General features: G+C 39.3%; 1 protein-coding gene across 1 annotated transcript; it reads left to right on the forward strand.

Annotated features, from left to right (window-relative positions):
* The first annotated feature begins 4,251 nt into the window (after window positions 1-4,251).
* On the forward strand, window positions 4,252-10,163 carry rpl5a (ribosomal protein L5a). The gene is made up of 8 exons (XM_015050124.1): window positions 4,252-4,400; window positions 4,717-4,786; window positions 5,486-5,601; window positions 5,710-5,844; window positions 6,545-6,747; window positions 9,341-9,518; window positions 9,760-9,848; window positions 10,022-10,163. Exons 1-8 carry the CDS (start codon window positions 4,398-4,400, stop codon window positions 10,122-10,124), a joined length of 897 nt encoding a protein of 298 aa, XP_014905610.1. The 5' UTR covers window positions 4,252-4,397; the 3' UTR covers window positions 10,125-10,163.
* Window positions 10,164-14,601: the final 4,438 nt, after the last annotated feature.

Here is a 14,601-nt window from a genome sequence, read left to right on the forward strand (position 1 = left end):
TTATGATGTATAATAATGTGTAACGTATAATCCACAGGCCGTCCGTGTTCATGGTGTTAAAATATTTAATAGTAAAAGTCTAAAACTAGAAATCCTTCCTGGTCTGTGGGTAGGCTGTCGGCTCTCGTTGGATGAATATGACTGGTTTGTTCAGTCATATTCAATAAATTAGAAAAAAAGTCCTGACGTGTTCTGTTTGTCAGACTATAATTACCTTCTGAAAATAACAACCTTTAGGCAGTTATTAAACTTACTTTTCATTAAGCTCACATTTCAGTTTTTAAAAGTAGATTTTGTTTTGTTGGTTTTATGTAATAGTCATGTTTTCATTAGCTGTAAGTTGAAAATCATGACAATTTGCAGAAACAAAGGCTTTCACACATCCACCTCTGTGCAATTGATCTTTGCAATATGTCTCAGTTTGTGATAATTCCTGATATAAATGAACCTTTCAGAAATATTCTAATGTATTGAACGGGGTCTGTAAGCCTTTCTTAGGGCAGTTTGCATGTTCTCCATGTGCAGACATGAGTTCTGTATTGGTACTCCCACTTCCTCCCACAGTGTAAACCCTTTTCACTGTGGCTATGTGATCGTTCTATCTAAACTTAGAAAAAAAAATGCATAGCAAAAAAAAAAGAAGAAGAAAAAAGCTGCAAATGTGTCTAACTGTAGATTTAAAATGTAGACCTGGCTGGCAATATAAAGCAAAGTAAGTGCTTGATGCAGCCACATCAGTGGGCTCATGTCTCTTGTTAATTGTCTGGCAGCTGCAATCTGCTGTCGATCAACAGCACTTTGGCTGAAACAAGAAGACGAGCTGTCGAGACGAAACATGGTGTGAGCTGGTGAGCTTGACTTCGATCTATCTAGATCTAAATCTAAGTGGCTACCAACAAGGGAAGGTTAAAGATTATGTCCACACACGGCTCAGTGGCTTCTGCTCTTTCACGTTATGCTGTGTTGCAATCAAATGTTTTCATAACCGTTGAAATCAGAAAATCCATGAATTTCATTTGCATTTAATGTGACAAGCTGACCAATTGTAGTATTAAAACGTAAAGTGGAAATAAATGTATACTTGGTTTCAAAAATAGATTTGTATTCAGCCTGTTTTACACTGATAACTTAAAATCTAGAGCAGCCTTTTACCTCCAGAAAAGGCTGGGAAAAGTTGGTGAGAAGTTTAAATATGCTGTTTAATGTACTTTCGAGGCACATAGTGGCATTTTTTTAGCACAATCAAGTAACTATGTTACCTACAGTTAAATAAAAAATGTATATATATATCAAATATGACTTAAAAAATTTTGACTTTGTAGTTTAACACTTTGAAATAGGGACTCTGTCTCTTTAAAAATTCATGCTCTCAAACCTCCCAGGCATTTTTCACAGCTGAATTGTTGTATGAAAGAATCAACGGAACATTCAGTGTTTGTTTTTAATGAGGGAATAACATCATAACATGATGTGAAGCTCAAAAATGTCGATTTCACAAAACAGCATCCCAATACTCCAAGGGAAGTAATCACCAACGAAACAACCAAGAGGCCCAACGTAACTCTGGAGATCCTCTGATCAGATGAAAAGATGTGTTGTCAGGACAGTTATGAGTTGTGCAATCCAAACTCCAGCAGTCAGAAAAGAGAGGTGAGAAGAAAGCTATCGTTGAGAGAAAGTCTTCAGTCTTCACTGGCAGTTTGCCACAAACCGTGTGGGAGACGCAGCGAACGCATGAAAGAAGGTGCTGTGGTCAAACGAGAACAACATGTAAGCTTCTTGACGTTCATGTAGCTCAGCGCTGTGGGCAGAAAGCTAATGCTAGGCAACACTCAAGAGAGGGGCCCAAAACCTGCAGCTCCAAAGCCACAATGTGGCTCTTTGGCCCTTCCCTTGTGTGGCTCTCACAAAACCAAATTAAAAATGTTTTCATTGTGAAGGGAATAACAAAGTGTGGTTTTAGCTGTTTTTTTATGTAATGTTGAGGAAGAAAATTCAGAAAATCTGGCAAAATTTAGCTACCACTCTGTATTAATTTATAGCATAATATCTCAAAGGTTTCTTATGCGTTTATAACCTCAGAGTGAAATAATATGAAAGAGCTTAAGGAGTTTCCTAATACTTTTATGAGGCAATGTATAGGTAATGGATTAAAAACACATTGTGACATAGCTGGAGTCTTTAAGCAGTTATAGTCATTGTCATCACTTATGTTGTAATTAGGGGTCAAATAGGTCTCTCTTCCATAAATATTATGTTTATATGTTGACTTGTAGTTTGGGGTGGAAATCTGTCTCACGGGCGGAATCAGTTGTGAAATATCGTGACCTTTTAGAGGATTTAAAATCCGCCCAAAACATCAGAGATTTCATCACTGATCCTAATCGTCACAATTCTACAGAGAAGCATGATTTCACAACACGCGCTGACGCAGCATTAGCATCTCCAAATGTCAATGGCTTGCCAAGGGACAAAAAATAGTCAGTCGGACATCACAGAGTGGATGTGGGATGGAATGCAACATAAAATCATCATAGACATATTTTTCTTTTCACTTGAATTATGACGCACCACACAATACCCACCTGCTTGGTCTAATGCAAATAAACGTCCCCATCTTCTGTCCTGTAACACAAACACTGACATGTTTGGCTAAATCAAACTTGAAGGTGTGATGTGAAACTACTTCCTGTGGTTCTGAACACAAGGTGATTTACAGAACCTCCCAAATTATTTCTGTCACTTAATTTTTCTTTCATGGTAAAACCACTAACTTCAGTGTATTTCTGTAGTTGTGATAGACAAACAAGACATAGAGCAGAATTGTAAATTGGACAGAAAATCATAGTTTTTTTGCTAATAAAAAATCTTAAAAGTATGCAGAGATTTGTATGTAGCCCTCCTGTGTTCAAACATTTTAAAACCAACCTTTCCTGCAAACATTCTTTTTTCCAATATGTTTCTACCAGATTTTCACATATAGCAACTGAAATTGTTGGCGCATTCTTCTTTACAAAACAGCTCAAACTCAGTCAGGTTTGACATTCAAACACATTCTGACACACACATTTTTTGAGAGGCTGTAAACAAATGGGATAATTGATCAATGTTTTAATCTGAAAACAGTTAAAAAAAAATTAACTTGCTATTATCTAAATCTTTAGAATCTTGTATTTTCAATGTGTGCTGTAAAGTTCCAGCTGAACTTCCAGATCATCATATTTCCCCAGTACATCATCTGACATCACCCTGCAGAAAAATAATGTATGACTTATTTAGAAATGATTAAAGCATTTTGAGGTAAAAGACCATTTTTAGAACTGAGTGTAGCTGACTAACCTGTTAAATTGGAACATAATTGTTTTGTTTTTGCTTTTCTTAACACATAAAAACAATTTCAGGAGAATATACAGGTGTGTTGGAATATAGTGAAACATTTATTTTTTTTCACTCATTACCAAAATGAAAGTTTTCTAATTTTGATGAGTATGCCTTACAGAACCCAGAATTCAGAGTCTCGAAAAATAAGAGCATAAGATCAGTAAAAAATAATATTTTAAATAGTGATGTCAGGCTGTTTATTTAAAGTGTTTATTTCTACTCACTCAATTGCTTGTTTGGGGCCTCAGTTTACTCAAGTTCCCTCTGATTCTTGAACTAGTTTTGCTTGACAATCTTCTCAAGGCTGTAGTTATTCCTGTTGCTTGTGCACGGTTTCCTACCACATGTTTTCCTTCCACTCAACTTTTTAAGAACATGTTGTGTGAACAACCAGCTTCTTTAAGAGTGACTTCTTGTGGCTCGCCCTCCTTGTGCAGGGTGTCAGCAACAGTCTTCCCTGAGAGTATGTCCAACTGAGCCAGAGTGAAAGAAACTCAGGAAATCTTTAAGATAATTAGATTAATGACACCAGGAGTTTCCAATATTTAACTTTTTCACAACATTCAAATTTTCTCAGGCACTGGATTTTAGGTTTTCATTATCTGTATGCCATAATCATCAAAATAATAAAGACTTGAAATATTTTATTGAGTGTAAATTATGTGTTTCACTTTGTAAAGGAGTGACAAAAATCTTAAACTTCCGTACTATTTATCATAGTAAAACAGTATCTAAACATTTTAATTTTCTATCATATTCTATGATTTTTTTTTTTTTTTTTTGACGTACGTGTATTATAATTATTTAATTGGTACTGCTGAATCACACCGCTGTGTCCTACTGCCCTCTGTAGGCGTCTGTGGACGAAACTTTCTTCTAATCCGACAGGTGGCGCTGCCGCATGACGAGATAGGCGCTTTTACCGGAAGACAAGTAGTGATTGCAAGCGGCAGCTTTCCGTGTTCTGCAGGCCTTTCCTTGAATTGTGGTGGAAGAGGAGTGAAAATAAGGGGAAAATGGTAAGTGTATAGTGTTCATATTTGTATAATATCGGGCAGGCGGAGTATGTGGAGATGTGTGTGATGGTGCAGCGGTGTTCCCGGCTGTGTGAGGAGCGGATGGAGCTGGATGCCCGCGGATGTTTGCTTGTTTCTGGCCGGTGAGCCGCTTAGCTCCAGCGTGGCGACTCATGGCTGACTGGACCTCAGCTGACCTCCTGGAGCCTTTCCAGAAACTTAAAAGTTCTGGTTGAGCCTCAACAGATAATAGTTTGTTTATATTCTGCTATGTTGTCTTTAGTGTTAAACTGACGCGCGCGCGTGTGTATATTCGCAGGGTTTCGTCAAGGTGGTGAAAAATAAAGCCTATTTCAAGAGATATGAAGTGAAATTCAGAAGAAGAAGAGGTAAAGTGCTTCTACTAACATTCACCAAATTGTGATTCCTAGTAAATGTCTATAGAGCAGAGGTGGGCAGTCCTGGTCCTCGAGGGCCGGTGTCCTGCAACTCTGGTCCAACACACTTGAATCCAACAGCTGAATCGCCTCCTAAGTGCAGTGAAGTTCTCCAGAGTCCTGCTAATGACCTCATTATTTGACTCAGGTGTGTTAAGTAGAGATGCATCTAAAAGTTGCAGGAGCCCGCCCCTCGAGGCCTGGAGTTGCCCACCCCTGCTATGGAGTGTAGTTCATGTGCTGGGGGGAAAAATTGTTTCCAAAACAAATGGAATAAAATAAAATATACATAGGTAAAAATGACAGTATCTGGGGTCATTTTTGACCCTCTGGTCATAGCTAAAATGTTGTAGGAGTGAGCTGTGAAATGTTATCATAGTATAGTGAATTAATTTAAAGTTTGCTACTGCAGAGCTGTGTAGCTAGCTTTCTCTGGGTGGGTTCTGATCAGTGATTGGCAGGTCAGTAAACACAACATGAAGGTTCTTCCTCTCTTACAAATTTCTTGTATTCCGTTTGTTTTCCAAAAACCTACGATACAGAAATAATAGCTTGCTTCAAGTATTTCGCTTAAAAAATAGTGGTGTAATCAGATTAATTGGTACTTATGGAATAATAAGCCGCTGACTCTGCATCCTATTGAATTATCAGAGGGGAAAACTGACTTCTACGCCCGCAAACGGCTGGTTGTTCAGGACAAGAACAAGTACAACACCCCCAAGTACCGGCTGATTGTCCGACTCTCCAACAGGGATATCTGCTGCCAGGTTAGCCCCCGACACACACACACACACACACACACACTTAAACACTCCTTTAAAAAAAAAAAAAAAAAAGATCCATTCCACCGTCTTCTGTTTTCTCCCGTCGTCCAGATCGCCTACTCAAAGATCGAGGGAGATCACATCGTGAGCGCCGCCTACTCCCATGAGCTGCCCAAATACGGGATCAACGTGGGGCTCACCAACTACGCTGCGGCGTATTGCACCGGACTGCTGCTGGCCCGGAGGGTAAGCACACCACCACTGAAGGATCTGACCTCTGAACCTCCACAGCCGTTCTTCTCACCAAGGTTACTGTAGGTCACGAAAGCCAACCAAAACTGAAATTAAGAAAACAGTTTCGGTAACTGAAATAAATAAAAACGGTAATTAAGGAGGGGAAAAGAATAACTAACTTGGAACTGTATCATGTGTTTGTAAAACTAACTGAAACATACTGAAGTTATAGATATATTATTCTTCGTTTAACCTTTCGAAAAGATTTGAAATTTGTTTATTTTTTCACTCACACAAGCAGTTTACCTCGGCTGGGGGCTCATCACGGTACTCCATACTCCTCCTGGTGGCTACGCTATGCTAGTCCACAAAATAGTGACAGCAAAAGTTGGGAGAAAACACCAGTCAGTTGTTCAACAATAATTTAATACACTTTATCAAAATGGAATCTTGTGTTGAGCATTCACTGCAGATTGATTGGGTAATCAATGTAAACATAATCACAATACAATGCACCGTATGAACAAACTAAAACTACTACAATATTTAATAAAAACTAAAGTAAAACTAAATATTAACCAATAATAACTAAGAAAAAATTGCAAATTGACACTAAAAGCTAATTAAAGCAAACTGAATTAGACAGACCAAAAGTCACAACAAAATAAAACGAAATGACAATGAAAAAAACCCGAAACTATTTTCTTCATAGCTGCTGCACAAGTTTGGCATGGATCAGGTGTACGAGGGCCAGGTGGAGGTGACGGGAGATGAGTTCAACGTGGAGAGTGTGGACGGACAGCCGGGCGCCTTCACCTGCTACCTGGATGCTGGGCTGGCCAGAACCACCACAGGGAACAAAGTGTTTGGAGCGCTGAAGGGGGCAGTGGATGGAGGCCTGGCCATTCCTCACAGGTCAGTGTGATGGGTGTGTGTGTGTTCGAAAATGTTTGTATCAAAGCAGGGAGTAGATTGGGCTGTAAGGAGCAGAGCTTCATCAGACATTCAGAAGGCTGCTGGATTAAACTACACAAACTAATGAAGCAAGAGCAACAATTCAGACAGAGTCCCAGCCGAGGTTCCCATGGTTTCGGTCAGACCACCTCTGAATTCACCAACGTTACCAACAGACCTGTGTCGATGTTCTGTATCTGCTGTTTGCAGAAAACTTAGTCCAGATTTATCAGGTTTCCTGTGCAGAATTTTTCTGAGAGTTTAGGAAAGGGAAAATAAAAAAAACTTGGAACTTAATACCCCCCAAAATAGAAATAATTTCTCAATAATGCACCTGGAAAAAAAAACAGAGGTAGCATCAGTTCAGCCACACCTTTCAGATCTCGAGGTGTTTGGTGTTTATAGAATCTTAACCATGTGGTGCAGAAAACTGTCTGAAAATCGATGTATTAACTGAGTGTTTCTGTTTATTTGTATAATCCATCCATCCATTTTCTGTACACCCTCGTCCCTAGTGGGGTCAGGAGGGTTACTGGTGCCCATCTCCAGCAAATGTTTCGTGCGAGAGGCGGGGTCACCCTGGACAGGTCGCCAGTGTGAATTTGTATAATATATGGATAAATAAATTGCAGGAGACTGGACAGCACATGAATATGAATCTTTTATTAACCAGTCAGACTAACAGTATGAAAAAGACTCCACAACCACAACGGTCAGCAGATGGCGGTATACCCTGTGAAAATAACTCCTATAGTTCATACAGTTTAGATAAATTTTTTGTTTGCTTTGTTCTTTGGTACAACTAAAGAAAGAAAGTCAGGTGCATCAACTGCATTATGATAAAAAATTAGTTTATTATTTGGGATTTATTAGCCAACAGTTATTGCCATCTAAGCAGTCCTTTGCGATATGAATATTGAGATGATGATATATTTGCACTATATTGTGCAGCCCTGATGGTCATCTTTCTTTCCTTTCTTTCCCCACTTCATTTACTTTGTATAAAAGAAGGGGCATAGTTACTATAGAGTCACCCATTCATCAATTTGCCACATAAACATTTAAGGTGAAGCCATGTTGGTTTTCTGTTTGTAACTGCAGACGTGTTTCTACTTGTATATCATCAGGTTTTCATGGAAAGTTGTTCCACAGATCCTGGTGCAGGTTAATGAGGTCAGAGCTGCTGGTAGGGGTGATGCATCAATCCTGAGCAGAATATGTAAATCAAACAGTTCATAATAAATGGATCTGATGAAAGCAGAATATTTCTTTTCAGCCGTTTTGGTTATGAAACATTTAATAAAGCACATCTGGTTGAATTATGTCCTGACTTCTAAAAAAAATCAGATTTGATGTTTTTTCAGAGTCACTTAGTCTTGTGTGTATTCAAGTTTCTGCTTTCTTTCATTAGCTTCTGCTAATTTGGATTTGTGGAAGTAAACATGTGGACAGGACAGAGTTGGAAAGTGATTCACTTGTTTTGTCCCTTTTTCTTTTGAACAGCTGGTTAATATTTACAGCAGAACCTCCATGAAACATGTGGCTGCATCAATGCCCTTTGCAGTTAAAGTTTCACCAGAAGGTGTTTGCCTTGCAGCCAGATAAATGTCAGCACACAGCCACTAAAGAGCTGGAGTTAAAACAGGCAGATAATCCACATGCCTTCATTGTCCCATTCACATTCTGAACATAGAAAGGTTTGTTACACAATTGGCTCCAAAAATGATCATCATAAATTCTACAGGGAAGAGAAAAAAGCCCTGTACAGTTACCACTGTACAGGGTAACAGTATCTGCTGATCAGCAGCCTGTAACATTAGGAGCTTATTAAAGCTCAACTAAAAATGTCTTGCAGTGTGCTGCCAAAAGCATTCATTGTTTTTTCTTCACCTGTATAAACCTAAGCGTAATCCTGTTCTGAAACCTCAGGTACCAATATGATTTCTGTCCACAGAAAAAACATTGAATAAATCAGAACCACACAGATTTTTTTTTTTTTTTTTTTTTTCTGACCCTGTGTCGGCTAGGCTATACACAGGCCCGTTGCCATAGCAACTGACAACAATGTCATTAAAGAATCGGGATTCAACACCAAAAACACACAAACATTTTCCCCACAAAGAACAAAGCATTCAGTCTGTTAGCTTCATGTTTTTAGGCTTGACGTTTATTTTGCGATTATTATCCCCTCAGCAGGAAGTTGGGGGGCGGAATCTTGTGCGTGCGACGTCACGTTGCAGCGCATCTATAACTGGTCCTTCATTTTATTCTGATGCATGTGCATACATGCAGACGGTCAAACTAGTCCCACCCCGTCTCACTGGTTCTCCTCTGCTTCTTGGTGATGATAAACGTACGCTGAGCAAAATGTAGTTGGTCCTTCATTTGCACCGGCTGATGTTTACTGTCCTTTTCAAGACGGGGCTGAGAGAAGCAAGGTGAACCGAAGCAGACAAGTAGAACCGGGTTCCTACTGGTCTGTTGGCTTAGGTTTTATTAGGAAGAGTAGAATCAGTCCGAACTTCACTTTCTGACTCTGTCTTGTTCCGTGCAGCTTGAAACGCTTCCCCGGTTACGACACAGAGAGCAAAGAGTTCAACGCGGAGGTGCACCGAAAGCACATCATGGGTATGAACGTAGCGGATTACATGTCCTACCTGATGGAGGAGGACGAGGACGCCTACAAGAAGCAGTTCTCCCGCTTCATCAAGAACGGAGTGACACCGGATATGGTAGGGTCGCCGCTCAGAAAGAAAGCCAACTTTACCAAACATTCTGCTGTTCATCTCTTGTTCTCGAATTTGCTTCTCGGTGATGATAAACGTACGCTGAGCAAAATGTAGTTGGTCCTTCATTTGCACCGGCTGATGTCCACTGTCCTTTTCAAGACGGGGCTGAGAGAAGCACAGCAAATCCTTCTGAAGTCTGAGATGTTGCTGATCCACTGTTCAAATGATGCAATTCTGCTTTCAGGTAGAAGAGATGTATAAGAAAGCACACGCCGCCATCAGAGCCAATCCCGTACATGAAAAGAAACCCAATAAAGATGTCACAAAGAAGAGGTGGGTTCCAGGTGGATTCAGAAATGTAGTCTTTTTTTATAAAAAAAAAAAAAAAAACTGCGTGTGTTTAATGGCAGATTCCTGGTGTTGGGTTCCTTTCGTAGATGGGCCTACTTTTTCTCGGCTGATGTAGTGAATGTTAATGAACTGGCTTTTTGTTTGTCGTCTGGCAGGTGGAACCGCGCCAAGTTATCCCTGGCACAGAGGAAGAACCGCGTTGCCCAGAAAAAGGCCAGCTTCTTACGAGCGCAAGAACAAGAAGCAGGGGATGGTTAGGGGAAGAACATGTCAGAAAAATAAATCTATTAAAGTCAACCCTGTGTCTCTACTCTTACTGGTGTCTCATGGTTCAGTTTAAAGAATTGGGTCTCAGTGTTTTACATAAAAGTACTTTTAAGTTGCCAGTCCCCAATGATGGTAAATGATACCTTAAAGTTTAAGGGGCAGTATTGTTTAAAATATATATATTTTTAAACTTTACATCAGATTTTTATTCCCTCATCAAAAACATACCTGGAGTGTTGCCTTGATTCTTTCATGATCCTTTAATCTCCCATGGCAACCATTCAGCTATGTAAAACACCTGGGTGGGACAGAGGCACAACTCCTCTGAGTTGTAGTTTCCAAGCTTCAAAGCTTCTGCCTCACAAAGCCTCAGAGTTCTATAACTGCTCCTTCAGACTAGCCAGGAGCAATTAGCAAACACCTGAGGGGAATTATGCATCTGCTGAGCTCATTATAGGAGCTTCCTCTCAGGGCAACACTGGTTAAAATTGTTAAAGGGTTAATAGAGGAGCCATGTTGTGATAACTTCCTGAAGGTGGAATGTTGGAAAGAGCAAGTTTCTTAAAGAGACAGAAGCCCAATTTCAAGGCACTAAATTATAAAGTTGAATTTTCTTTTAAGTATATTTGATGCATACAGCATTTTTATAACAAAGGTAACAGATACTCGACTGTGCTATTAAATTATACTATGTGGCTGGAAATCACATACTGCCCCGTAAGGACTTGAACTGTTCAAATTACATTAAGGTTCCCAAAAGTTAGAATTCCCTTTGGGAATCTTCTCCCAACATGGCTGCTTTGCAATAAACCTTAGGAATAGTTACAGTAAAAGGTTCATTTCCACTTTTTGTTCATAAATCTTTCACACACACACACACACACACACACACAGCATGACTGTCACATTGAGTTAGCATGTCACTACAGTGTTTTATATTAAGTACAAGATGTGAGAAATGCAGGGGCTTGTCTAAGTCTGAATGATTCAGATTTATGTGGGAGTAAAATTCAGTCTTAAGATTTATATAAAATCTGCCAACAGAATTGTACCATGTACCATACAGCACATGAACTCAAAACTTGGTTGGGGCTCATTTTGAATCGATAATTTTTAGGTGCAGCGCAGCATGGAGATCAGCCTGAGGAGTTCAGGAAACCCAGCAGCTTTTAATATTACCTCTGGTGTCTCTTATCTTCCCCTTAGCCCATGGAGTTCCAGTCTGCTGCTCCATCAGCACAACAATACAATAGTCATTAGAGCAGGAACTAACTAAAAAAGAATTAAAAATTAAATTGGCATCCACATAAAAAATTTACAGGGGAGGGAAAGCAACGAGCGCTCTACCGTCTCCCAGACGGCTGCTCTAACTTTGGACTAAATAAAACAGACCAACTGCTGCAGATTCGGATTCACTCCCAGAGTCATGACTGACTGGAAACTTCAAACTGGACTTCAAGTGTTTTGAATGTGAATCAGAACCTTTTGTTTTGCGATTAATGTCTGAAGAAGAAAAATTGGCTAAAACTGGAATTGGCAAGTCAGGCTTTTTAAAAATCAGTGATCGACCAGAAATCTGCAATCGGTGCAGCTTTAAACTGCTAACAGTAGCCTGCTTATTGACCATATAAAATAAGAATCCCACTGGTTGGTTGGTTCTTGGTTCTATAACATGGTAAAGATGGTATTTGCAGGTCCAACTTTGACTTTAAGGGAACATGCAACACAAGTAATGATCACCACTTTCTGGTTTAGTGTTTCCTGCTTCAGTTTGTAGTCAAAGTTGAACATTTTTCTACTGGTTTTCTCTTTTGAGTCACTTCTACTTAAAACAAAGATCAACTTGTTTTAACAACTCATCTTTTAAACTGTTGGAGTTCAATCCTAATAAAGACACCTTGCATTCGGGACAATAAGTGGTATGGCATTTAATTGTGCAAAAATCATGCTGGTTTCTTCAAATAGTAAACATCACAACTCAAGGCAGCACTGACTGCAATGCTGATGTGCTCTACAGGTCAGCTAAGTCTACAATTCAGTGGTTGAAGTCATATTTGAATCCAGCTACAATGAAAAGGAACCTTAAAAAAAAAAAAATCAGCATTGGATGTCTAAGATCACATTTCCATCGACAGTAAACATTCTTAAAGTAACTTCAGCATCATGTGTGATGGAATTCAAAAATAGACCGTTTTACAGATCATTTTAGTGAGAAATACAAACATGGAAAATTTACACGTGAAGGTTTTCGCTGTGTTAGAAACACCCGGTACAGCGAGTGATGAACACAGATACACAGCATGACATGATGGATTCTGATCCGTGTCCTTCAGAGTTCATCTGGACAAAAGCAATGAGAAAATCTGAACCTCAATTACTTCTGGTCTGATAATAATAAAATAATTATTTCAAGACATATGGGCAGAACAAACACCAACACTGTTTTTGTAGCATCCTTTATAAAAGGATGTTTCTGAACTATGTTCTGCAGCAGTGTCATAGTCATGATTGATCCATTAGTTGTAATTATGTCAACGAATATGGCGCCAGGAGGGATTATCTTGCAGTTTGAAAACAGACATTTGAGAAAAACATTCCTGTGCTCGAGAGCATAAAGACACTCAGACTGAAATGAAGGCCTGTCAGTTGAATTTGGCCACTGAGGTCAAAGGTTTACGCAGTTCCATTTAGTCACAGTTTGGAGTTAGAGTACAGTTTATCCTGTCTTACATCTCAGACAATGCTAACCTGGACAAGTCAAAGCCTTTCTGATCTTCATTTCTTAGCCATCAGACAGTTAACGCTTGTCAACACTTAAGATCACATTCAAAATAAGCAACATCAGACCGACTCATCAGTTTTTAGTGGAAATATTTGTAGGTGCTAAACTGATTTAGCTCTAGATGTAGTGGAGAAATGGAAAACCAACAGACATGACCCGCAGCCTGCTGTAGCCATTAATTAAAAGGAGGTGTGTTCAAAATAATAGTGTGAAATTCAGTCAGTGAGGTGCTAGCTGTTAAGCGGTTGGTTCCTCATTTAAAGGATGAAGCAGAGGAATATTGTTCCAGGCGTTGTCCAGAAGAAGATGCTTCTTTGACTGAAACGCTGATCGAAGGGAGGGCAGAAATGGAATTGCTGAAAAGAACAGGCTGATCTACCAGAATGATCTCAAATGCTTTACAGAGGAATACATAACTGGTTTTATGGGCTACAGAGTGGCACAGTTGATAGCACTGCTGCCTTGCAGAAAAAAGGTCTTGGGTGTGAATCCCAGCCTGGGGTCTTTCTCCATGGAGTTTGCATGTTCTCCCTCTCTAATGCATTTCTATTTCTAAAAATACATTTACCAGTCTTTTTTTTTTGGTTTTGTTTTCTTTTTAAATACATCTCACTTCTATTATTTTGAACACAATCAAAGACCACATTTGCTAGAACGAGCCAGTAGGTCATTCTAACTTAGCAGTAACCGTGGTAATGCTTTGTTTCCGGGGTTGGATATGCTTGGTTTATTTGAAAACGGGAAGCTTGTAGTTCCCTTTTTGTTTTTACATGGAGCCTGAGCTTATTAACAGCTGATTTACAGTTGAGTAAACGGGGTCAGTAGTGGCGTGATTTCTGTCAGCTCCATTGTTAGCTGGCTTTATGTATTACCAAACCATTTATGAAATGTCTTTGAACTGTTTTCCAGTTCGAACACCCGACAGCATCAAAGTCTCATTCCTCTGACCCAAACTGTCACCCTAAATAAAAGGAAATTGTCAGGATATTTCAGACAGCATATTCTTTGACCACATCAAATGACCTGAACCTGTAAGACACAACGACCCCAAACACACACCAAAACTGGGTTTGAAATTTAACTTGTTGTACAATCACTGGGCCTAGAAAGAACCTGTTGAAAATCAGGAAATCCAGCACAATAACATAAACCTTTGACCAGCTCTTGACTTTCAGATTACAGCTTCGGCAATGACATTACATCTCATGTTGTGATAATAAGAAACTGAAAGCAAAGCGTCTTTAGATCTCTTGTTGATAGAAGGTTCATAATCAGCTGTACCATAAGTTTACATCAGTGTTAAGTTGCCTCTTTGTAGTTCATCTTTCTATCACTGTTTGAGTTTACTAAAGTCATAGTGTGTTCTAAGAGTGGAGGAAAGAATCTAACCTCAAAAACTATCATTTAGTGAGATATAAAATAGTTCTAAGTTTCGATGTGCATGTTTTGTTTATATTTCGTTTTGCTTAGTTTTCTAAGTGTAGTTCAAAAAATAAAGGAGTGCAGTGGTAACAGTGGTCCCCTGTGGATTTGATCAAATATTTGTCTCATCCTTTTTAAAAGTGCACTCTGATTTTCTAATACTTCTTCATCTCAAAGTAAAGGTGATGTAGATCCGCTGTAGGATGGTTTTGGCAGAACGAGTGAATTAGTCACACGAGTCATTATCTCAAAAATAACATTCCA

Source organism: Poecilia latipinna, unplaced genomic scaffold (assembly GCF_001443285.1).
Source record: "Poecilia latipinna isolate Pla-1442-1.1 unplaced genomic scaffold, P_latipinna-1.0 Scaffold975, whole genome shotgun sequence".
Taxonomy (NCBI): Eukaryota; Metazoa; Chordata; class Actinopteri; order Cyprinodontiformes; family Poeciliidae; genus Poecilia; species Poecilia latipinna.